This window comes from Siniperca chuatsi, linkage group LG14 (assembly GCF_020085105.1).
Source record: "Siniperca chuatsi isolate FFG_IHB_CAS linkage group LG14, ASM2008510v1, whole genome shotgun sequence".
Classification (NCBI taxonomy): domain Eukaryota; kingdom Metazoa; phylum Chordata; class Actinopteri; order Centrarchiformes; family Sinipercidae; genus Siniperca; species Siniperca chuatsi.
In genome coordinates, this window is record NC_058055.1 from 7,857,939 (window position 1) to 7,884,301 (window position 26,363).

At 37.8% G+C, this 26,363-nt stretch overlaps 1 protein-coding gene and 1 long non-coding RNA gene across 3 annotated transcripts; one reads left to right on the forward strand and one right to left on the reverse strand.

Annotated features, from left to right (window-relative positions):
• Positions 1–2,636: 2,636 nt before the first annotated feature.
• LOC122888165 lies at positions 2,637–4,913 on the forward strand. The gene is made up of 2 exons (XR_006380659.1): positions 2,637–3,325; positions 3,639–4,913. It is a non-coding gene; the product is annotated as an uncharacterized LOC122888165 (long non-coding RNA).
• kif4 (kinesin family member 4) lies at positions 4,483–22,133 on the reverse strand. Of its 2 annotated transcripts, none has more exons than XM_044222219.1 (31): positions 21,943–22,133; positions 20,951–21,099; positions 20,681–20,795; positions 19,518–19,708; positions 19,294–19,383; positions 18,928–19,094; positions 16,445–16,539; positions 16,138–16,257; positions 15,832–16,007; positions 15,528–15,589; positions 15,283–15,415; positions 14,999–15,057; positions 14,659–14,764; positions 14,336–14,443; positions 13,852–14,034; positions 13,358–13,461; positions 13,062–13,206; positions 12,365–12,475; positions 12,111–12,194; positions 11,776–11,889; positions 9,829–9,984; positions 9,594–9,691; positions 9,183–9,312; positions 8,893–9,063; positions 8,681–8,788; positions 8,478–8,555; positions 8,116–8,217; positions 7,495–7,656; positions 6,901–7,026; positions 5,996–6,112; positions 4,483–5,731 (listed from the first exon to the last, which is right to left on the reverse strand). In XM_044222219.1, the coding sequence occupies exons 2-31, from the start codon at positions 21,071–21,073 to the stop codon at positions 5,528–5,530; spliced, it is 3,738 nt and encodes a 1,245-aa protein (XP_044078154.1). In that variant the 5' UTR covers positions 21,074–21,099; positions 21,943–22,133; the 3' UTR covers positions 4,483–5,527. The 2 variants fall into 2 exon arrangements, with proteins under 2 accessions (XP_044078154.1, XP_044078155.1); XM_044222220.1 differs by having other exon boundaries at positions 6,913–7,026; positions 21,943–22,100.
• Between the last annotated feature and the right edge of the window lie 4,230 nt (positions 22,134–26,363).

Below are 26,363 nucleotides of genomic sequence, written 5' to 3' on the forward strand. Positions count from 1 at the left end.
CTGCCACACAGATAAAGTTGTTTCTTGCTCCTTTGAATCGACGGTGCCTGCGGTCATAATAATTTCTGCTGCAATTTAGATCAGATAACAGCATCAATCTGCTGAGCATGAAATTATCCCGTGCACAAGGTCACACGCAGTCCTTAAATCTTAGCTGAGGTTGATCTCATTTCAGAAATGATTGACTCTATTAGGGTAGTTGATGTTGTTTTAATGGACATATTGTTCCGTTTTCTGAGCTCAATTGGCTTATTTAATGTTAAAACAATCTCTAGCTTCTGTATGTTACTCCTTTCTGTAATTTTTTTTGAGTCTGCTAATTATATTTATTTGAGTTTAAATGTGTACTGAGTTTTGATGAGAGGGCCGCTCACATGCTGCAAGCTGCCATTTGCCTCTGTTACACATTTCTTACTTTACTTTTTCCTCTTTCTATATTTTCTTCATAGTTTTACTCGACTTTGGTCCAGTCATGCTAAACTGAACTGGAAAGAAAAAGCAGTAATGTGCGAGAGTTTTCAAAGATATTATAAGACTGAGTCCAACATGTGGCAATACAAATACGTCCACTTTTCCAGCATGCTACTTCAAAGCTTCAAACACACTTCCATTCACACAGCCAGGCATCAGATATCTGATGACTAATGTTTCTGGGTTTTTTGTTCCTTTTTGGTTGACTGGTTTGAATTTTTTTAACACGAGAAATCCAGCAGTGTAACAGATCATATTTGAGTAATCCACTCGCATTTTCATCATGTGTTCATTTCCAGACATGTTGGCACCACCTGGGAGTCGTATTTGAAAACACGTCTTTCAGTAAGCTGCAGTAACAATAAGAGGACTGTGTTTAAAGGCTCTGAAAACGTATTTTCTCAATCAGCTTCTTACGATGAGTAATGGGATCCTAAATGAATAAGCTATTTTCTTTTACAGTTTTGATTATTTCACTTGAGAGATTTCTGTATTTTGCTGTGCTCGTCTTGCCGGTTTGGAGTGGGCGGAGCTCAGCTGGAAAAAGGTGATGTCATGTACTTCCATGTACCAATCAGGATTAAGCAATATTGTAATCAAAATCTGATGACTGTTGGGTTGTTTGATCATTGCCAATCTGATCAAACCACACCCACACATTCCTGATATAGCGTTAAACTCCTAAAAACATAATACCTTAAGATGTCGATTGCTTATTGAGTCATGAATATTTGATGTTGTAGAAAAAAAGATTTGAAGGTAAGCTTTTCAGGGGCATTAAAATATCTGTGTTGTTTTTTAGGCCTTAACATGGACCAGTACTTGTGCCTGCCCCATTATGGATTCACCCCATTTCTGTCCATCAGTGTTCAGCCTGCATCCTATTTCCTTTTCACCGGAGGAGCTCATCATGAGCTGGATGGAACACCTGCAAATATAACTCAATATTTTCATTGTGGTCCTTGATGAAGACATGCACATAAAGATAAAGATAATGTCATGAAGATCGTGAACTTACAAGTAGCGTTGGTTAGCTAAGTTAGTTAGCTTTAGCTTGCCACAGCAGAATGCAGTATATGGATGATTAGTATGATTATTAGTAGTTTTATGATGAGCATTAGCTTCAGCTGGGTATCTAGCTGAAAAGGCTGGTAAACAGTGTGTTTAGCCACCAATGCTTAAAGTTAACCTAGCTAGCCACCCTGTCCTCTGCACTCAGTGGGAAAGTTCATTTTTTTTACACTCCATTTTAATTATTTAACTAACAACATTATTTACTGATGTATTCAGTTGTATTTTTGACTTGTCTGATAACCTTTTACTATGACAATGACACACCGATTCATATATCATATCAATTTTAACAAAATAATTTTTTAAATATTCTTTATAAAATAAAACATTAGAAGCTGCACTTTGCTTTATTTGTGTTGTTCAGTCCACAGCAGATTATAATGCATATTTAAGCCTGAAAAAACAGTAACAAACATTTGCTCTGGAGTTTTAGTACACAGCCTGCTAATATCCAGGGCTGCATATTTGCACAATTTAAAATGCACACAGCGGCACAGAACTACAAACCTCTGTAAACTACATCTCTGTGGTCATGAGCTGTTTTTCTGTCTTTTTTGAAGGGGGGGAGTGAAAGTTTTTATCTTTTATGTGTGTGTATGTACTATGTGTATATGTGTAAATGCACATTTCATTATTGATCATGTTGCTTATGTTTTTAATCTTCTGTCTTTGGAAACACTTTGTGCTCATTGCTTGAAAGGTTCTCTGCAAATAAAATTATTATTTCTTAAACTGCCATAATTAATGAGGACACTGTTTAATCTTTAACATTAATCTTCATGCTTTTTTATTTCATTATAAATAATCTATGTACACATACTTTTCCTTTGGAGTAACCTTATTTCATCTGTCTGCAAATACAAGTACCCACAAGAAAAGTCAGCACTGCCCCCTCTCTTAAAACCACGATACTTATACATGTTGATTAGAAGTAGAAGCTGTCTAAGTATAAGATGTGAGCAGCCCCTTGAAAGACAAGAAGTAGAAATAGAATCAAAAGTATTTTTATTGTTTTTTACTCTATGCTAACATAACTTGGGTTGTTGCCACTGACAGAATGGCAATTACAAAGACATTTCTATAAGGAAAATACAGTCTGTTGCTCTAGGAGATATTAAGTTATAATTTCATATGCTTAAATGTACAGCACAGTAAGCCATGGACTCACTGTGAAAAGTAATAAATATTAAATACTGTACAAATGCAAAACCTCAGACACTTTTCCCCCTCCTTAAGTTAAAGTGAGAGTCAGTGAGGATCAAGCCTTCATCTCTGCTCCTCTCAAAGATATCCTCATTGCTGAAGTTGGACATGATCTCATTTCATATTCCTTTGCTCGAGTTTGGATTTGTAGATCCTGACACATAAAAACAATCGTAAAATGAGGGAAAGTTTGAGTCTTTGGGTTCCTGGGTGAGGACACCTCACCACACCGAGAGGTTACACCTGTCAAACTGGAGTGGATAGTGTTTGATACAGAGAGGCTCAGTCATGAGCTCATATACACAAGTAGAAATTAGCTTTGGTACTGAAACATCCACTGAGAAATAACATGGATTTTCATCGGGCCTTAAAAGATGTATTCTGACCTATATCGCCCTCTATTGGTGAGCACCACTGTACATAAGAAGGACCTTGCCTTTACAACTTTCTCAAATGATTTCTAAAATCCTAAACAAAGCCTTTGCCTCCTCAGCTCTCCTGGCTGAATGAGCAATTTTCATCAAATGGAAACGACCTCTCATTTCCCGTTGATCCCACCGTCAGAAATCTGATGCTGGTATGTAGACAAAATGAATATTTTCTGTATTCATGGAGGGAGCCCTCACAACCTATTTCCCTGAGGCCTGATGAAATCTCTCCCTTCTTAAACTAGATGTGCCTGTTTTCTCTGCTGGTTCACTTTCATGCAGGCTTACTCATACTCATCCTGTGGATTTCTTTTCTTGCCCGAATCTGTAATATGTCACTCATGTATTCCTCTGCCTTCATGTCCCTTTTTGGTATAATGTTTTTGCTGTTTTTGTTCACGTCTGAAAAAACAGTCAAACAATACTGCTTTGTCTTTCTTTTTTTCTTGGCCTGGGAAGCAGCCATCATGGCCAAAAATGTCCCTTGCTCCGAGCACTGTCGTCTGCTGTTGATCAGGTGAAAACGTTTGGGGAGTTCTGGGAGAAGAATTGGCAGTGATGTGAAGTGCCACCAGGTGGAGAGACTTTGTTCCAAAATAAAGTACAGGCTGGGTAGTGAGAGCTGAAGCCAGAAATGTCAACACCTCGTGAGACCTTTAATCATTGGGATTAATCAAAAAACTTCAGCCCCCTACAGGTAAATTAGGACCTAAAATCATACTAACTGCCACCTTAACTGCTTCCTAAATGACTTGTCAACCAATTGTAACTACTAACTATTAATCTGGCAAATAAAATGTCAGGAAATAGTCATATCACTCGATAAGTAACACAAAACTGCAGTACAGAAATGCCATAAATATGCAATCTAGAGACAGTATACCTTATAACATGACACCAATAAGGACTGACAAGTTTATTTTTTTAACTGTAAATTGTCCCAGTCTGCACATATCTTGGTCATAATTCTTTAATAATCAAGTTTAAAGGGATCTTCAACAAAAATGTTTGTTTTGTGAAAAAATATATTGATCTTTTTAAAACTCATTTATCTGCATTGACCTCAAAAACCCAGCATTGGTCAGGCTCTAGTGTGAAATTCCCATCACAAATGTAAAAAATCCCAAAGATATTAAATTGTAACAATTATAAAACAGAGCATCAGCAAATCATTAAACATTTAAGCTGGAACCATCAATTTTTTTCACTTGATAAAAAGACTGTCAATTCATTGGTTTCCAAAATGAAGTTGTTCTCTAAAAACATCTGATCTTAAACCATTTAATTATGTACAGACACAGCTCAGTTGTATATTAATTGCACTATTTTATTCAGCTGATACTAAAAACAATGTGGAACATATGCTCACCAAAATGTTATGAACAACTGATGAGACAATAAAACCTCAACACAAAAGCTAATAAGAGGCAGTGCACTGGATTGGACTCAAGATCTAAATAAATGCAAATTCTTGACACTTAAGGCTTCGCAGGCCTTGTAGAAACCACAGGATGGAAAGACAACATATCTTTTTAAGCAGCACAACAAGGAAAACGGCATTATATAAAAATACCAAAGACATAATGTGATTCTGTGTTGCTGAATTGCTGTTTATTTTGTTCTTCTGAGTGTTCGGGGGATTTGTGAGAAAGAAATGTGTGTGCTACTATTTACAGTGTAACTCAGTATGGGGCAAAAGTACAGTTCACTTTAATTTTTATTTTTTTAATTCAATGTCAAAAAACCTTTCCACTAAAGATTAACTGCTACTAAGAAACAGCAATGAAAGTGAGTCAAAAGTAAAACATTAATCATAACAGACCAATAAATGAAATAAATTATTTTCCATCAACTCGTGACGCTGAGATACACTGGTACGCATTCAGTTTGTTTAAAAACCACATTTGACTGTAAGACTTTATTCAGCTCTGGTACTAAAAGCACAGTTAAATACCTAAAGGTTGCTCCCCAAGACGTTGTGTTATAATGGTGTGTTGAATAGTACTCGTGTAAAACTGCTCGACTGTAAATTGGTGGACTACTGATTTTCCATATTAGCAAAGCGAATTTAGTCTTACTTTATTAGAAATATCAGGTAACACGTTAAACTAAAATATTATGTACAGGCTTCTTGATCATCTCATTGTGAATTCCAGTAAACGATTCAATGCTATTCATAGTCCTTTTGTTAACCTCTACAGAAAACAAAGTGTTTTAAAATCAACAGCTACTTTCAAGCTACAGTACACAACAGTTTAGTCACATTTAAAAAGACTGAATACACCTTGACAAAACATTTAACCAAACATATGGACACCTGCTGCAAAAAGCCCTGCCATGCACCGTCCTGATTAAGATTCCTCTCTGATTGGAGTGCATCCAGAGAAAAAACTATTCTGAAAACTCGTCAGGAGTCTTTTCTTCTTCTTGAGGAAGCTGACTGTTGTTCTGTCCTCCTTGTCATCGTCCTCCTCCACTTCCTCTAGCAAGACAGGTTTATTGACCAACTTTAGGTCTGCAGTGGCATGTCCCATGTCTCCGATTTCTTTTAGCACCTAAAATAGTACATATTAGTTCACCAGTGTTAGTTCTGCTTTACCTCCTTTAAAATTCCAGTGGAAACAAGCATTGTAGGCAAGATACTAAATGCCAAAATACACATAACTAAGAATGAATCAGAAACTGGTCAAATCTGTTTACACACAGCATCTTTTACCAAGTCTTAAGCATACCGTCTACATGCATGCCAATCATTCTCGAGGCCACCATATGGATGATTACTCCTTGTATTGCTAAGTCTTCAGAAGGAGCCAGCTTACCTTCTTAGTGGGCGTACAAGATGGCGGCTTGAAAAATGTGGTGTTGTCAGGGCTGACAGATGTGGGATCTTGAAGAGATGCCGAGTCTCTGGAAACACTTTCTGTCAGACTGGCATCCTGAAATGAGTACAAAGTCCAAAACTGAGAACAATGCTTATTGTTCTGCATTGTACTTTCATAAAAGAATCCAATATCTTCAACAAAGCAAATAAAAGGTATTCTTGCCAATAACAGCCAAATCTGAATCACGTCTGTGGCTGTGGTAATAAATGAAAAATGACGTAATATTCTGTTAAACTAATACTAGGTTATTACAGTTTAACTTCAGTTCTGAGTCTTATTCTCATTATTAGTCAATATTACATTAGTTAACAATATGTCCCAACTTCTAAGATAGTATACTGGTTGTTGTGATGTATGTGGTGTTAAAATGGGAATTTATTAAAAAAGGAACATTTTGCTCTGAGCTTTTTCTGTATGTTATCACACTAACGTTTGTCATAAAGAGTATTCAAAACACACATCCTGACAATCCAACTTGCAGATGTTTCAGCACAGATTGATTATCAAGAGTCTGATATACAAATACAAAAACAGAAAGTTGATAAATGAAACATTAGGGAAAATTTTGGTTCTTTTTTGCAATTACTGATTTGTAAAATTAAATATTTTTGAAAATATTCCTACCTAAAAAGTTAAGAAAGACTGGTGTGCTTCTCAAGCTGTGTGCAGGTGTAAAGAATGTGTGTGAAAGAGTGTGTTAACAGTTAAATATACCCACATCAGCAGGAGAAGGATAAGATGTTCAGGACAAAAGGTTTTCCTTTTGTCCCCAAATGTACATACTGCTTCACACAAATAGGATAAATTCTCGGTAGATAACTGAAAACCATCAGATAACTTACCTCAGCAGTTACCTGGTTATCCATATTTCGACATTTCTCATGATCACACTGGCAGTTCTCCCCACATGTCATCTTTCCTTTGCGGCACCTGCACTGCTTGTTGACGCAGCGACCTTTACACGCACACTGAAGAAAGAGAAACTACTGAGCATCATGACATTTATTTGCATCATAAGTACCCCAACTATCCTGATCCTGAAAAAAAGCATTTTTAATAACTTGTAAACTATAATAATGTAACACATATACAGATTTAGTATGCAGGTTCATTACTGGCTTTCCTTAAAAGAGGGATGTAACAAGCTGAGATTTACAACTTTTACTTAAACTCTCTCAACTGAACAAAAAGGTTTACTTTGGAAGGCCCCTCTGCTTTTCACTTATCTAGTGCGTATCTAGTGAATCGTGAAATTTTTCAATGAAATGAGATGACAGCCTTTTTCATTAGTAGGCTGATTATATATCCTGGACATGATTTGTTCACACCCTTCATGATCTTTCAGTGAGCACTGTGGACAGTCAGAGTCTGAGCTTACTGGTTTAATACACAAATTACCAGTTTGAAGATCACCCCAATCCTAATCCCAGTCTTACCCCTGTTGCTTTTGGTTTCTTTGAGATACTGCGTCCCTTCTCAGGTTTCTCAGGACGCCACTCATCCTCTTCATCCTCATCCTCACTGGAAGACATCAGCTCTTCAATGTTGATGGCCATACTCAGCGGTGCTTTAGCTGTGGTGAAGCGCTTCCCTTTAGGCTTTTGTTAGTAGAGAACACAAGCAAAGGAAATTGAACACACTTGGACTTTAAAATGAATATCCCCGAAGGAGAGTTCTGAATCAGAGAATTTAAGTCAATTAACGACCTAACTCGTTACATTTTTACATGATATCTATGAAGCCTTAGTCCTGTAAGTCACTTAAAATAATACATCTATATTAAAAAATAAACAAGGAAATTAAATTACATCTCAGTTCACAATCCCAGGCTGCTAGGCCTGTCTTACATTAAATCAGGAAAGGATACTGTTCAGAAGAATCATTCATTCTTGGTGCATGGCTTTCTTTCAGTTTAAACATTGGCCCTAACTAAACATTTTCAATAACCATGGGGAAATAAATCAAATAAAATTTGCCAACTTTGACATTAAAAACTGAAGTAACCTTGTATAAAAACACACAACGAACAGGAAGGTAAAACATCTGCAATAACTTACCTTTGGAGGAACGTACTCAAATGAGTCATCTGGGCTCTTTTCATTGTTGGTCGTAGGCACAAGGATTTTCTTTCCACTTGCCAGGTGGACCAATGAGAGTTTCTATGGAGGAAAAGAAAGCTAGCTGAAGTAAAGATAAATGCAGCACTTCACATTTTTATTCGTCTATTTAAAATGATTTGTCATCTGATCATTAGAGTCAACTGAAAATCCGTTATTCAGCTCTTGGCCTTAAGTCCCTGCTCTCATCAGTGTGGTATACACTAGTGTATGGTATTCATGTATAATTCAACTTAACATTAATATAATACAAAATAAAAACAGATGAAAACCAATAATGTCAGACTAAATTATAAAGTTACCTGTCTGTATTGCTCATTCTGCTCCACCAGTTTCTGGTTCTGCTCACTTAATTCTCGTAGCTTTTCAAGCTCTTCTTCCTAAAATGATGTTACAGATGAGCACATGATCAACTTTGTGATTATTCTGCACGGTTTCTCCTAAAAACAAGGAGAAATGTGGAGTCAAAGGTTGATTAAACACTCTTCAGCTAGTGGAGACAAACCTGAACTTTGAGGCGCTGGAGAAGCTCCTTTTCCTTTGAACTCTCATCTTTTTCGTCCGACTCTTCACATATGGGTTTGTTCTGTAGCTGGTTAAGGAGGTAAAGGACCTGTACAAAGAAAAACATAAATATATCTAGAACAGAAGATTTCATAAATATGCATGTCTCTAAAAAGAGCTGCAAATTGCTACATGAGTAAAAGCTATGAGCACCTTCTCTTGATGCCTCTGCTCTAGTTCCACCAGCTGCTGCTGGTGCTCCATGTCCATGGTTGACATCACATTTCTCTCGTCAGCCAGCAACTTCCTTAAATCTTGTGCATTCCCTTTCTCCTGATTGACTTCACTCTCCAGCTTGGCACTGGCTGTTTTAGCAGACACCAGCTAAATAAAAAAGGGAAAATTTGTTGTTTTTTGGAAATACAAATGGCAATAAATGAATGTACTATTACTAATTTAACACATAGGTTTGAATATAAAATAATGTATTAGCATTTACTCACCTCAGACATCAGGACCTTAAGTGCACACTTGGCATCGACTATGCTTGTGATGCTATCTATGCGTTGTTTCAAACGCCCCTCGCTGTCTGCAACAACAACTTTCTGCTGAAGGTCAGCTATCTGGGCATTCCTGTTAAGATAGAAATCACTCTGTAAATCTTAATAATTCCTGCAATAAGGTACAAAATCAATTCAGTGTCTCCTGTTGTAAAACTGGTATTGTGGTTTGAAAGAGTCACAAAATCTTTACAGCAATGACCTGAAATAAAAGCACATATAGCTGTTGTGTATGAGTAGCTATTGACTGGAAGGTAATTCCACCTATGGGGAGGCAGAGTATGATGAATGCTGGTCAAGTGTTAAGATCAAAAAACGGTTTAATCAGTGACTGAGCTGCTTTGTCGGACTCACCTGAGGCCCATCTCTGTCTCCAGGTTCTCCACCTGTTTGGTCAGAGGTGTTTCCAGCGCCCCATGGCTCTCCAGCTCAGAGATGATCAGTGTCCGACGCTACATGGAAGGACACCACAAAGCATACGGTTGATTCTTTGTAACATTTCTACTTTGCTGGTGCACTGGATGACTCACTTATTCTCAGTTTTGTGAATAAATGTGCATGCTTAATAGTAATAGAATTTACATCTCACCCTGATTTTGGCAGCGGGTCGATCCCCAGCCTCTATCTGCTGTTTGAGGTGGTTGATCTCCTGAGCCAAGACCTTTCTGTCCTCCAGCAGATCATTGAGGTGGCGCCGGGCCTCCTCTGTGCTAACCATCACCTCCACTTCATTGAGAAGCCAAGTCTGATCATAGGAATACAGTCACTGAGTTAAGGTAGCAAAATTCTCATTGTCTAATGTGGATCCCTTTTGGGTATATTTACATATGGACAACATTACTGTTGTGACTTTTGTTCAGGAAAATGAGTCATCATATTCTCAAAATACAAGTCTGTCTGTACTCTTGGATGAGCAGAAATGTTGGTTAACTTCTCCAGCTGGATATAATTAGAGATGCATCGATATGGAATTTCAGGGCCGATAACGATAAACAATCATGTTTGTTGTAGCCTGCAAAAAAAAAAAGCTACAAGTCTTTTACAGTCCTGTGGCCTCATTCATCCTCTCTTCTGTCATCCTCCCTCTGCTGCTGATTAGGGCTGGGACGATTCATCGACATCATCGATTACGGAAATACGTCAATGTGTCGCAATGAAGTATGGCTGCACCCGGTCAAAGCACGGATTCCCCCGGAGGACAAGCTGCAGCATTAAAACCTCGCCCACAATCTCCCCTCGCTCTACTGACAGTCGCACGTGCTCTCTCTCACACACACACACACACACACACACACACACACACAGTCTCAGTTTAATGTAGACTTACTTATGCCGGTGTTTTGTAAAAGCTTGTGAGTGCACCTGTTGGTGCCGATGTCATTCAGTAACACATTGGTTTCAATTTGATCGGCAACATCATTAACAACAAGCCTCCTCCACACGGGTGAAAAACGGGAGTTATGTTTTTTGGCTAACTTTATAAAACATAGTGCTGACGAAGAAAATCAACAGTGCAGACACATACAGGGAGAGATAAACAGAAAGAGGCGGGGCAAGCCAGTGTGTATGTGTGCAGAGACCAGAGGTGTAGGAGTGTGTGTGTGTGTGTGTGGGGGGGAGAACTGAAGGGAAAAGCAAGGTGTGCAGATTAAAGTAGTTTGTGAGTAAACACTAAAATAAGGTGGTGAATTAAGCAGAATTAAAATGGTAACGTATGATCTAACCTACTAGAAATAGAGTAATATATTAATTTATTCTTTCAAATATTATAATACTTTAAATAGACAAAAGACAAATATATTCTTTGTCGCAGAATAATGCACTGCAGTACTTTGTTTCTTGTTACATTTGTTTGTTTTTAAGAGAAAATAACTCTATAAAATAAAATAGAAATAAAAATATTTGGGTAAATTAATTGTTATATTAATCAAGTATTAAAAAAAACTATCTTTAGAATAATCGATAAATAGTCGTTAGATTAATTGACTAATCAAAGAAATAATCGTTAGGTGCAGCCCTACTGCTGATGTGAAAAGACTCTACTGGTAAAGGCTCTCAGCCTCAAAATCTGCAAGAATTCAGCTAATTTTCAGATGCATAGCCAACTAGGCTCAACCATTACATGCAATTGGCATTCGCTTTTAGCTGGTTCACAATTCACTATTAGCATAACAATCTTCATATGTCTGTGTAAAACATATTGGCTGTGGATTCAGACTCAGCCCCACCCTCGTGCAAACAAGCACCAACACCGAGCAGAGGAGAGGAGAGAAAAGGGAAAGGCAGAGAGGCCATTCTTTCTCAGAACCAGGTGGTGGCGCTAGTCCGCAGCATGCTCTGCATTATCGGACGTACTTATCGGCAGAAAAATTCCATCGAAACAATAATTACATTTTCTTAGTTATTGCCCTCCGATATATATCTCATGCATCCTGAGTAATAATAAATAACGCACTTTTTTGCACTTAGTTAAGTCTAGTAGACCAAATACAGGTCTTTGTGACTACAGAGAAACCCTAGAACCAAGTTTTACTACCTTAACTCGTGCAGCAGCTCCCTCCATTCCTCTGTTATGGACATCTTTGCGTTTCTCTGCTACCTCACTTCTCTTCTGTAGGGCATCTTTCAACCGCTTGTTTGCAGCTGCAGCCTGTCGGGAAAAAAAACTGCTGCTTTAAATAATTTCCAGTTACAGGGAGTGACTCAGAGGTTTGCAATCAGGTTAATGCAAATTAGTGACACATTTAAAATATACAATATGATATACAGTAAGTACTTGCTATGTTATATATGTTGAAATTTTAAATCCAGCATATTTAGTTATAGATCAGGTAAATGAAATTGCACAGACAACAGACCAAGAGGCCTCACCTCCTCAGTTTTACGACGCAGAACATTGGCCTGTTTCTGGAAATCCCTCTCAAGTTTAAGCAACTCATACTGGCGTTTACGATCCTGTAAAACAGATAGAAAATAAAATGTGGGGTTCATGAAGCCAGAGAACAACAATTAATAAGTATAAGGAAAAAAGGATTTAGCAGCAAGACCTGAGTGTATTTATGAATGAAATGTTGGTTAAAGAAAACGTCCAGCAGTGTGTCATGAAGAACATGATCTTCACATACCTTCTCCTTTAGCTGCAGCACCTCCCTGTCCTTCTTGCTCTTCCAGTGTCTGAATTTCTCAGAGTCCTCCCTCATCTGCCTCATCAGCTGTGTACGCTGGGTCTTCATAGCCTGTGAGAACACAGTGTTACTATGCTTGGATTTGGCATCTGTAGCTTACACATGACAGATATGTTGTCACTGCTACTTGTTTCACATGTAACATTAACGAAATAGATTAACAAGTACATTTTTAATATTATTGAGATGGCTTTTTGACTTAAGTAATCTTAGTATACATAGTTTTATAATGGTATCATTACGACAGTAACATTTGTTCATGTACAGTGTATGGCATCAGCTCTTTGAATACAATAACATCTGAAAACCTCACCTATTTAAGAACACTTGGTCAATAAATGTTAGACCTAAATAATACGTTTTTATGTGTATCTTCATGTAGTTTATAGCGCATTAACATACATTTCCCAACTGTGATGTAAACATTGAGGTGTTTTATAATCCCATGAGGGATGGGCCACGAGATGGCATGATAATCATGTGAAATTCATATAAAATTATTTTCTCTGTTGGTTAAAGGGTAAAAAAACTAAACTTCTATCAATAACTTTGGTATGAAAACACTCATACAGATACATAACTACATAATGCACCCCTAACCATCGAAGGAACTCAATAAAAGAAAATCATTGCTTACCTGTATCTCTTGATTGAGTTTGCTAACTTTCTGAACAGAGGACTCTTTGAGTTTCAGCAGTTTGGACTGCTCAAGAAGCTTCTTCTTCATGTCGTTGAGCTGGCCCTCAAGCTCCTGCAGTCTCTTCCTCCGTTGCTCACTAAGCCTACAAGAAGGTGGTTTATGTCAGATGAAGAAGGAAGTGAAGAGTGAAGGCTTATGAGATTACATTGCTTTTACGTCAAAACAAATGAACTTCGCAAAAATATTACTACAAGCACAACCAAGCCACAGCCAAAGAATCAAAGTGTTCGTACTTAGCCTGGTTAGTGTCTTTCTTTGCAGACTGAAGTGCCAAAACGAGTTCCTCTTTCTCCTTCTGCAGTGAATCCACTGCGGACTGTAGAGTGTGCACATTTTTCTGTAGGACAAAATGCCCAGAAGATTAAAACTTTCTCAACAATTAAAAAAAAGAAAAAAAAAAGACTCATAATTAATATTACCACACATAAAGATGTACATAGAAATGTAGTACCATAGGTGTTACCATGGGAATCACACTACACCGCTCATGTTAACTAGTGGAGGGTACAGAATTTTAACCAAAAACATGTACCCTTTTCAAATACACTCACATGTCAAATCAATGTGTCAGTAGTTAAAAAAGGTCATAAACAACATAAATACAACAATTTAGAATTGATAGAGAGCTTCAAAATGACAAAATCAAATAAAGTATCTAATTAAATAACAAAGTTGAGGGATTTTAAAATTATTGTCTGAATCAAAATGGGATACAAAATCCTCTTACCTGGTGCTCTGATTGCATCGGCTCCAACTGGGTGTCATTCTGGCACATTTTCTTCACGAAAGCTTCCTTCAAGGTCAACACTTTGTTCAGCTCAATCAATTCCTTGGAGAGCTGAGCCTGCCGCAGTGCATGATGGGCTGTAAAAGCCTCTGGGGAGTCCTTACCAACAATGGCAGTGACATCCTGTTTAATGTGTTAGAGGTGGGAAACATCTTCATTTACATTTGGCTCAGAAAGAAAATGAGAGCTGAGGAGAAAGATAGTCTTTATTCTTTGATCAATCAATTTGTGCAAGAGAGGAAATGCTAGATGTTACTAGAGTACATTTGATTAAAAAAATAAAATATATATAATGTATCATCATCTCAACTGTACACGTTGAGTGTTATGGAAAGCACAACACTGCAGAATTCTCAATTTGTAAAGTATCTTTGATATTAACCATCATTTAATGAAAACATTGAGAATAAAATGGTCAACGTACTGATGGGGACTCATGTGCTGCATTTTTACTGCCATTCCCAGACAGCTCAGGCCCATCCTCTCCTGCAGCCATAGCATCGATGGAGGCGGCGATGCCTGCACTCTCATTCTTAGAAAAACCAACAAACAGCAAACAATGACATTTTTCTACTTGCTACATAAGTTCTGATAAAAAACAAAGACAAAAAAAAATTTGTTACATTAATTATATTTAAATGAATCAAAAATGTCTATAAAAAGTCAAATATAATGTCCAATACAAATTTCAGCATTGCTATACACTGTGGTCTTTTGGTGGATTATAAAGTAAGATGACTTGTGTACCTTGAGCTCCAAGATGACGTCTTGCAGGTTCCTCATCACCTCAACGTTCTCCTTCAACTCCTGGTCCTCCAGTGTCTCCAACACTTTCTCAAGATCCACTGTACATCTGAAATAAAGGTAAATAAAGACTGTGGCTCAATATGATCATTGTGGCAGTGGTCAACAAGAAATAGCTGAAATGATGAACAAAACTGCTTTAGGCCATTAAATTATTATTATTATTATTATTTTTAAATCAAACAAAGCTTGTAACAAGAATAGCTTAAGTATTCTGTGTCCTCTTTAAGCTTTGTCAGACCCATCCTGAAGCCCTCCTGGCTTCATGCCTTTGTAAACGTACGCTGCATGGTGCCGCAGTTGTTCCAGTTTGCTCTGTAGTTTCTCATTTGCTTGTTCTGTCTATAAAATAAAGCAAACACAATGTGATTAACAGGATGGATGCAAAAGTTTTTTTTTTTATTACCAGTTCATGTTTTATTTTAATGCCAATTTCAATTGTCTTGGCTTTTTTCTACCCCATGAGTACAAATCAACACATTATCACTCCTAGTAACAGTTTCCCCATCAGCTTTCAACAATGACTTTGGAGGAAGGATTAGTAAATACTGCTAAGGTCTGGCTCACCATAATGATCTTCTCAAACATGAAGGCAGTCTGTCCAGCTGCCTCACTCAGCTCCCTGCTTAGCTTGCTGTTCTCGTCCTGCAGAGCGCGGTTCCTTTCCAACAGCTTAGTCACCTTTTCCGTTGACTCTGGCCTGTGACAGAGGGACTGAGTAACCGTTATGGCCTTTTGTTATGGGTAATACGTACCCTGGGATGCATTTATCTGACATCCTGGTAGGTTTATTGGGAAATGTTATGTCTTACCCAGAGAGCACCGGAGCTACTCCTCCACGGGCATGAAGTAGCATCACCTGCAGCTCCTGAACCTAAACAAGTACATGAATCAAGACATTATATTTTAAATGAAAGAAGGTGTTTATCATACACTTTCTGTCCTATTAATCTTTGATCTCTTTCCTAAACAGTAGTCTATGAAAACAAAGATGTCCAACTTGTAAACATGTAACTGAACTGCATTTAACTGGCAGCATTGTTACTTGAGCAAATGGCAGTTTGTTTTCTGATTGTGAGGTCAACTCCACAAAAGAGTCCCCCCCAATTTCTGTACCTGTTGTTTCAAACGGTTCATTTCTGCAGCTCTGGGGTCAACATTGACTATGGGTTTGTTTTTAATTTTGCGAGCTCTGTCAGCATATCGCAGCGTATTGATGGTCTCCTCCATGTTTGAGTCTGCAGGACTCACACATGCAATCATCAAAGTGTGGCTATTGCCTCCCAAAGAATCTGATGAAACAAAAAGAAAACAGTTCTCAGAAGTGCTTAGTAAAATTATTCTGCAGTCATATACCATGTTGCATCTGAGACTGCCCTAATGACCATTACGTTGCTTTTGGACATCTAAATCAAAGCTTACCTTGTAGCAAGCGGGTGAGCTTGGAGTCTCTGTAAGGAACAAAGGCATTTTTCTTGCTTTCATCCCCCAAGGCACTGATCACATTACCCAAAGACAAAAGGCCGCGATTGATGCTGATACCTGAAGATGAAAATGAATAGTATCAAAACAGGAATGCTGTTATTAAGGACATTTTTTTTTTTTTTTTTTTTTTTACAAAGAGACAAAACCAAAATGTCATACTACACTATATATCATTGGAGAATGACAAATTAAGGGTTGACAACCTTTAACCGAGCAAATCTAAAGAAAAACATATACAGTTTACCTTCCTTTAAACGATCTCCCTCCGCTTTGGTTTTCTTTTGCCTTTCTGAACCAGCCAGATCCACAAGGTGCAATTTTGAAACAATTGAGTCGACTCTGCAACAAAAGATTCAAAAGACAGTGTTTTCAGTATGTTGCTTTGTGTGTGGACGTGGACCTGCACATACACACTAACCTAGTTCAGGGGCAATGCCATATGCAGGGTTCCCACTCTTTTCTAGAGATCATTTTTCAAGACATTTTCAGTGATGATCTAGCTGGCATGACAGACAGGGATCGCGCCATATACTAATGTGTTCCTCTCTGTGGAAGTCTGATTTAAAAGACGTGCAGTCTATGGCTAGAGGACAAGTGTAGAAACATTTCAGTATACGGGCATAACCTTAATGTTTTAATGTCACTACTTTTACTATCTCCTCTTACTGTTTTTTCAAATTTCTTGCCTTGTTTTAATGCTCTGTTTTAATATATATCCCTTTTTCCTTGTGAATTATATCACCAATAACTCAGATAGTAGCCTACTATTTTGCCTACTGACAAATCTAGACTGAATTAAAACATACCTAAATGTACAATTCAAAGTTAGTCAAGTTTGCTAGGATTATTAACTGCCACTGACTCTTATCAGTTTATCACACCATACTTTAGCCCCTTTACTAGTAATGCTAAGCGGAGTCTTTAACAAGGGTAATCACACCCACTGTGAGCTGCCGCTACAGAAGTTAAACATTTGATGTTATGGTCCATTTTACCTTCACAATGCAGCATTGCGTTTGAAGAGACAATGCTAGCAAAGTAAAAAAGTACTGTTAGCCATTATTTAGCCGGTGTTTGACTCACATACAGTTGGGTTCCCATTCATTGTTTTGACATCGGCTTCCCATTTGTTATTATGCAACTCTCTCAACAGTGCCCAACACGCATTTGAAACCATTGCTCCTAGCCAGAGTTGAATCACAAGCCTTAAACCTTTGCAGGCAAAAAGGCTAGCAAGCACATCAACTTTAACAACTGACCCAAACATGCTAACCAATTTAATAACATTATTCAACCATTTAGAACAAGATGGGAAGAAAACAACGTTCATCTATAAATCTAAGACAAAATACCCCCGTTACCAGCCAGCAATGACTAATATTTACATTTGAAGGATAATGTAATTGACATTATTCAGAGTTTCGCCACTTAAGTTCACAGCGTTTCCACAACATAACAGAGAGCAGGTTATTCAAAATACTCTCGTCCATAAACTACCATTTGAACGTTAATATGATCCTGCACATAACTTAGCCCTTTCAGATGGCAATGTTATCTGTTTTGGAGAGCTCTGATAGATAACCTAGTAGTTCATTCTCAGCTAAAGGAAAATAGGAGGATGTTGAAATAATTTTCCAGGACAACACAAGATTTTCCAGGACATTTGACTTTTTCTTTCATTTTCCATGTGTTTTCCATGACTGGGAAATTGATCAACTGTTTTCCAGGTTTTCCAGGATGCATTGGAACCCTGATATGGTGTCTTTATGTAAAACAGCAGCATAAACACTAAAATCAAAATCAGTTTTGGTCACAATTAAATAATACTATTTTTCAGACTAGCTAAAAATGTTCTATTTTTTCCTACATTATTTACATAACACATATTGTATTGATTACAGTTCAGATTCATTTATTGCAGTTCACCCTTTAGAAAACATCCAACCCTTCCTCTGGACTTCACTATCTAATGATGAGGATAGATAACTTATTTTAAAGCTGGTTCCAGTGAATCCAAATCTGATAATATACATTAAAATTATTATGTCTAGCAATTCAGTTGTCCCTAAATATCTGTGTAAAACTTCTTTCATCACTTATCATATACTACAAATGCATCAACTGTTAATCATCAGTGATTAACCTGAAGCATATATTCATACATATACAATGCAATACAAAGCAGTTTTAACACATTACAGAAAGCAGTCAACATGCCTTTTGTGTGCATGTCACTGTCAACTCAAATAGTTGTGTGTTAAAGAGTAAGATAATTTTTGTTTAACCAGAAACAGAAGTCTCGCTCAAGGAGAAGTCACACTTTGAAATCTCGCGAGATGAGTTGTTACAGGAAGATAGTGGAAACGTGAGTCAGTAAGTCATCTTACTCTTTAACAAAAATGGTCTCTCTCTGTAGCGATCCTTTAAGCGATAATGTTGTCAGACACTTAGAATAACAATCTGAATCTGTCAGTGGCAAAAACAAGCACTTTTAGTGGAGGTACTTTTGACGGGCGCAATTGCCCCCAAGGATTACGTTGCAGCCCGTATCGCAGCTGTCGGCAAAGGCGATCCCAAAACTTTCTGTACCTATTAGTCACTTAGACCCCAAAATATGTTTTTTTTAAAAAAGAAAGAAAGAAGAAAAGAAATAGGGCTTAGGTTTAAAAATACCGGAAATACCAAAATAGCCAAAATGATAATGACAGAAAACACCACCAAACTGACTTGTCTGTCCCTCTGCGCTGCTCCAGTGTAATGGTGAAGATAGCATGTGAGCGTGAAGAAGCGGCGTTCATCGCTGTGGAACCCACAGTGCGAGCAGAATTTCCAAGCTCCAGACAACCCACCATCTCATGGGCAGAGAACACCTGCCTCTCAGTTAAACCCACAATCTGGAAAACAGGATATTTTCTATAAAAAGCTGACACTATATTATATTTAAACATGTACCAATTTAAAAAAGGTGTCACCAAGGTATAGAATTAGACATGGATGCAGTTTAGTGAGGTTTATCTTTCTATCTACTAAAAGCTTCAAAAGAAATGTGACAATATGCTGCGCGTTCTTCTTGTAAACATGTCAGTCACTCACCTTAATGCCGTCTTTAGGGTCTTCCCGAATGCTGATGGCAGGTCTATCTTTAGATGCACACAGCAAGTCCAATATATCTTCATTATAGATCTACAATCAAAAGGAAAAAGCTTAACTAAATATTTTAAAAAGGATATTGAGCAATGAAATAACATTTGCTGGATGCCAAGGAGCACAATACATTTCTAAAAAGTATTTACAGTGTTAACAACATGTCCACCAACCTCCAGGTAAGATACTGTCAGACAGAAATCACAGTCTGTCCTTTTCTCCTTTTCCTCAAAGATCCGTCTGATAACTCGTGGAATAACTCCGACTGAAGGATCATTTTCTTGAGCTGATGTGTATGTTCCTCCCATGGAGAAGGTCTTTCCTGATCCTGTCTGTCCGTATGCAAGAACTGTAGCATGGTAGCCTACAAAAAGGACAATTTAGTGAGAACACTAAATGGTTCAAAAGATAAGACGAAAAAAGAACACATTTTTTATAAATTATTTCACATTTTAGCTCATTTAATTCTAGATTTTTCCAATGTATCTAATGTGATTTTCATTTGTGTGCAGTTGATTGCAAGTACAGTCCCCATTTAAGTGTTTTCTAACAAAACTATGACTCCCAAACAGTTTTTATGTTGCAGAACCTGCACTGTCAGGAAGTGGGTAACAGAGCTTTCCATAAGCACCGGCTGCAGGCCAAATAGCCGACTACTCATTTAAGTCAAGCCAGCTACTTTATTATATTAATTTTTGATTCTAATAAAATAGTTTTGATTAACAAGTTGTGATTCATTTTGCACATACATTTTACGACCACTAGCCTCTGCTTCAAAACAACGCGAGCACGATGATCTGTCTGTATCAGTCCCGCCCGGATGTCAAAGTCATCTTTAGTGTTTGACAAATATTAGCAAAATAACTAATGACAAAACACATTAAGAATTGCATTGACTGCACAGACAGGGGGCATCCTCATTACACGGGCTACTTCGGGAAACACTGATGGCAGCAACTTGACGATTGCACAGTAAGCATTAAAAAGTCACTGAAAGCACTGCATTTTCCACAGACGTTTATGGGCTTAACGAATTATCTTTATTTACATTGCACTTCTTACAGCAAAGCAATCTCTAAGACGCATTGCAAACACACACTAAAACAATGTTGTCAAAATAACAGACCTATGTCATATGTTTTTCCACATCATGCATTTTATCCATGGTTTACATTTTTGGTTATCCTGTCATTGAGTAATTTTCTCCTGCTTTGTGTGTAAGAAAGGCAATGTTCATTCTTAATGGGGCTGGCTACTCCATATCCTTGTGGAAAACCCTGGGGTAAAAACAAACTTACTGAATTCAATAAATCATAATGAGAAAAGATAAAGATACCTTTGAAAAGCCCACACAATAAGGAGGACACAGCCGTATTGAAGACTTCTTCTTGTTCAGCAGTGGGATCGAATACATAATCATAGGTGAATGCTTTCTCTGTGCCAACGACCACCTGAAAACAACAATTTAGCAGTTTTTACACATACTGCGAAGTGTAGTTGCACAAGATTTTAAAAAAACACATCATATCCACATGGATATAATGGACTTGATCCATTACTCTGACACAGACATTAGTATTTTCCTAAACTGTTGTTGAGCACAGACCTGTGGCTCCCCAGGCACAAAAGTGAGACAGCACTGACATCCCTCATTGATTTCTTTAGGTACCAACGGGCGACATCGCAAGGCAACCCGCACTGGGATCACCTTATCATCCTCATTTGTCATGTTGCAAGACTTCAATATATATATATCTAGTAATAAAAGAAACAGAAGAGGTTATCACAATTAAGCCAAGAAATATCAGTCCAATGTGGCAACATGTCATCAAATATTTTAAATGGACAGAAGATTGATGAACCTTCATTTTCAATAAGAGACAACACTAAAACAGACAATGTGATATTCCAATTATTTCGAAGCTTAACGTCAGTATCTACACATGTGGATAACTGTCTCCACATTTAATAAAGTCAAAGACAGTTAGATAGTTCACTATCGCCCAACACTGCCATCATTTTTGTTTGAGACATTACATCCAAATCAGTTTTATTTGGGAGTATGGCTTCCAGTGTGGAATCAGAAAATGTCACCATGTCTCAGTAAAATCATCATAGGTGTTGTCATGATCTCCAAAGACTCCATTATTCGCCATCTATGGAGCATCTCCATGATTTGTCTGAGGATGACATCATAGCCTACAGTCCATCCTCCGTTCAGACAGATCAAAACCGAGCTGTGCAATAAGATATCGTTTTTATAAAAAAATACTTTTAGGATGGATTATCTCTTTAACTGTAACGTTTCTCAATCGATCTGTCACCAGGATACATAAAACAGTTAACTAGCTGAATATAACGTTAACTGTTAACTTACCTAACGTTCAATTCAATAAAGACATACTGCAAAGCAAGCTACCAACTTGATGGTTAACTGTTAGCGGTCGTTAAAGTGCAATTTTTATTGAATTGAAAACATTACAGACACACATAATAAACCAAGCTAACGGATGATAATTAAGTTAAGTTAAAGTTAGCGTCAATTTTCCGTTAACTAGCTAGCTGCATTTACTAGCAAGACGTTGACATTAACGTTACCTTTTCACGTTTCCTCCAGTGCCAACGTTTAAATATCACGAAAACTGCATTCAGCGTTCTGGCTGATACTGGATAGCACTAATATCGCACACTCTTAATAAAACGTTACTTGTTGCGGCTAACTCGATTTACTTTTGTCCTTTGCCCGTGTGTACTTAACGTTACACCAATATCCATGAGATTAATAATACTGCCCGCCACTTTCAAACACACAGCTCCTCCTTGTTCTTCTTCTACTCATAGTTTTATGGCAGCGTGAACGCAACTCGGCAGCGTCACTGACCTCTATAGGATAAAAGTAAAAACACAGTATTTGTACAACCTCAGCAAAGATTAAAAACAAAAAACGAAAGAAACACTCATTCCATTCTTTCACCTTGACCATTTTTACTCTACACACATGAAACACACATGCAGCTTCCAATTTAGTTATTTGTTATATATTTTCCTTCCCTCTTCTCTGTAATTGAACCAATGTGTTCTTCACAGTGCAATTCCTGATTTTCTACCATATGTTTTTTGGTGCATTCGGAATACTGGATGTATTTGAAGGAGCTGGCAGTAAACAAATTCATCAAGACTTTGAGGTTCAAAAACTGAAAGGGGTTCCATTAATTCTGACTGTTGAAACAAATCATCCAGTCTGTAAATGAGTCAGCATTCAGATGCTTGTCCCAGTGAGCTGAGCACATATCCCATAATCTCTTAATAATTATTTCATGAACCGAATGGAAATACTTTGTATGGCTTTGAGAGTGATACAATTTCAGTGTACTATGGTGTTAATCAAATGAACCAAATGAAGTGAAGAGAGTGAGCATCAAAACCGTGCTGCCCGGGCAACAGCATGTGACTCGATAATTGTGTAATTGTGAGATTTTTTTCTTTTCACTTCAAGATGAGTGCAAATAGAGGAGGAAGATAAGGCAGAAGGGAAGCTGAGTGGGTGACATGACATCCCTCTTGATGAGATGAGTTTTGAGCCTACAATAGAAAAGGGGGAGTGGCTCTTCTGTTCTGGCTGGAAGAGAAAGGTCATTACACTGGGAGCCAGAGGGGAAAACAGCTGAGTCCAGATAAAATGACGACAAGGTTTCTACAGGGAGGAGAGAGCTAAGCAGGCAATGTAGTGCCATAAGTCAGTGCATGGACTCGTGCTGCATTTGTGTGCTTCTGATAAGCTGCATTAATATGTCCAGAAATTCCACAATGCTGTACATAAGTCTCACCAAATTGGTTCTCCTGCATCCAGAGTTTGTCCTACCAATACACCAGAGGATTTAGTAAATGTTCAGGAGAACAGAGCACTCACAGCGCTGTTGTAATTTGCCCCCAATCTATGTCCTTTATCAACCTTGTGATCAGTGGGAACTGCAACAACATTGATAGAGCTTATCCTCTCCAACACAGATGTCTGGCTCAGCCTCCACCCCTCCTGTGACAGATGCTGTTGACCCCACATACAAACAATGAAGTCACATTTTCACAGTATGAATGAATTAGCCATGGGAGCATATCCAATAGTGGTATTTAGTGGACATGTCCTACATCATGTTGCAAAATGTGATAAAATGGCTTTTGATGCTGGTTGCTGGCTTGTGTAACCATTGTATTGATTATTTATCATCCATTACTGAGCAGTTGAAACCATAAAGATAATATTACACAAGGTAGGGGGGCTTCAGAGTGCCTTGAAACTACAGTGGATGGAGAGATTTTGTGCTAAAACACTAGACTGGCCAAGTTGTTTTGATATCCAGAAATCTCAGCAGGAGACTGGAGAAGTAATAAGTGGGTCATTGTTATTGACCAAACCCCTGCTGATATACTATAGTCATTATATGCCACAAAAATATCAGTTATATTCCCTTTAGTCCCATTAAATAGATTTTTATTCAACCAGGGGTGTAGTATAGGCTGCAATGTTATTTTGTGTTTTTTGACTTTTTGAAGAACCTGTGAAGTTTCACAGAACGTTCTTTTTATTTGAATTATCATTAGTATGGCTCACTATCTATCTTCAGTCAGCTACTGTACACGTAGTCTGAGAGGTGGGTGAGTCCTGCCGCTGTGGGAAATTCCACCACAAGGCCTAATAACAACATGCCAGATTGTCTCTGCTCCCAAGAATAGAACAGACAGTGAAAGAATGGAACAAACTAGTCTATTCTCTCCATATACAGTACATTCACTAAATGACAATAGTGCAACTGTGGATTTTTCTTAAATAGGAAGATTACAATGGCAACAATAATGCTCTCAGCTCGGCCATATTGGGCTCACTTAAAGCCACTTTGGCCTTGAACAGCAGTGCCCACTCTTATACTGTAGCTGGAATGGGAGGAAATTCAGCCTGCTTCCCCCTTTCCTGTTGTAGTTTCAAAAGATAATCTGCATGGGGTGGATTGCATTGCAGTGACATCACGCATGCCTAAAATCCAATGGTTGCATGGATGGGGTTTTGAAGAGGATACACTCTGCTCAGCTGCACTAAGCCATGTGTACATACCAGATCCATGCTCTACTAAGCTTAGCATTCTATAATGGAGTTTCCCTTTAACTGTGGAAAATGTAAAAGATGATCAAGGAATTACAATCTAAGTAAAGTAGCTAACATAATAATTAAGCCTGCTGACTCTCAGTTAATTAGAGTGAATTTGAGTTTTGAGTTGCTGCGGAAATTTATCAGTGAAATATTAGCAAGATTACCGCATACATTGCTCAAATTCCATCAGAGCTGATTAATCTATAGACTTCATGACTTTAGAGCGCTGAATGTGATGATAAAGCTATCGTATCACATCATATTATACTTCCACGACTGAGGACATTTTCCACATTAGTCTGTTGACTTATATTCTGAAGTAGAATGACATTCCAGCTTTGGCAGTTTCTGTTATCATAAAATGAATGAATGGGATAGTCACTATTTTAGTCTACACAGTAAAACAACATTGTTTTTTTACAGTTGAAATAATCTCAAAATAACCTTCACAGATAAGGAAAGTCATGTGAGTACTGACCCCACTGCAACATCATTTACATGAATATTGCTCAAATAAGATGACAATAAGATGTGGTATGCAATGATTTTCAAGGGCTTTGCTATCATTTGCATTTGTCATTTCTTTAGAAATGTTATGATGGGCACCTCATTTACAATACAAATTCAATGAAAACCAAAAACAGTCTAAAACAAGTAAATCCACATCAGGTAATCAGTTATCACAACAGTTTCTGTAAGCCCTGCGTTTTCCAGATTCATTTTCCAAGAAAGTTAAACAGAAAATATGGAAGTCATTCATGCAGGAGAATGATGGTTACACTCAAACCCTTGCTCAAACTAAAGTTATTTAGCCAAATATGTACTTTAGTGGGCAAATGCTCAGTCAATATCCACAAGAACCAACAATAATTAGTTGTACCTTTTAAAACAGACTTGAAGCCTTATGCTGAGTCAGTCATGGGGCACTTGTCTGTGGGTTACTGCTTACTGCTCTGGCCCAGATGATAAACTCAAATTAAATATGTCTGTACTTGACAGCAAATGGGGGTAAAGACAAAGCAAATGGATGCTGAACGCACAAAAACCTTAAGATAAGTTTAATATAAGCACAAGCACTTTTTTGGCACTGCAATATTGCAGACATTTACAGTTTCATCAGCACTGGTCCTGTTATGAGAATCAACACCACACAAAAAGCAAATAGCACTGAGGATATTACAGGCCACTCTAAAATGTAACATATTCTCCATGTTCTCTACTATCAGCCAGGCTTTAAATGCTGAGCAACACGGAGCAACTTCCTCTGAGATGATTTGCTCTGAGAGGTTTGGAGATTGTTTGGACACTATAAACTGTCTTGGGCTAATCCATTTTTTCTTCTCCAAAGTATGCAGCTTTGACTACTTTAAAAAAAATCTATTTTGGACCATAAACCTTGAAGAAGGATGACTTATAAACAAATATATCTCTCCTGACAGATTTCCCGTAAGTTCAATTGAAAAATAAGTATGAAAAAGCAACTGTCAAAGACATTTGTGCCTTGAATCTGTATTACTGTTTCCAGATTGGCTTCAGTAGTCAGTAGTCTTATTGCTTGAAATGTAGTTCAGCCTAAATGTAGGTATAGGTATGTAGCTGATTTCAAATAGGTATTGTGAATGCATAGGAAAGGAGGAAAACACATGCTCAAATGAATTTAATAATTTCAATGTCTATATGTTTTATTTAGTTTTATCCAGAGATCAAGATCTCAGACCTGCCCCCATGTCACCCACCCAGGCCATATTTCACTCTGTCGGGCATATAGTGTTTTCATTTTCCAGCACACTCTGCCCAGCATCATGAGTCAGGGCATGGTCATCATCAGCTGACCCTACAATGTGTAATAATCACTGACATTTAGACCACTGCTCTG

Excerpts from the sequence above, each read along its gene's own strand:
- kif4 (XM_044222219.1), bottom strand. The coding sequence starts at position 21,073 with ATGACAAATGAGGATGATAAGGTGATCCCAGTGCGGGTTGCCTTGCGA. Across the intron at positions 12,195-12,364 it reads TGCTGCAGCTAAAGGAGAAG|GATCGTAAACGCCAGTATGA; the intron begins GTATGTGAAGAT and ends TCTGTTTTACAG. Across the intron at positions 9,313-9,593 it reads GAGACAGAGATGGGCCTCAG|GAATGCCCAGATAGCTGACC; the intron begins GTGAGTCCGACA and ends CTATCTTAACAG.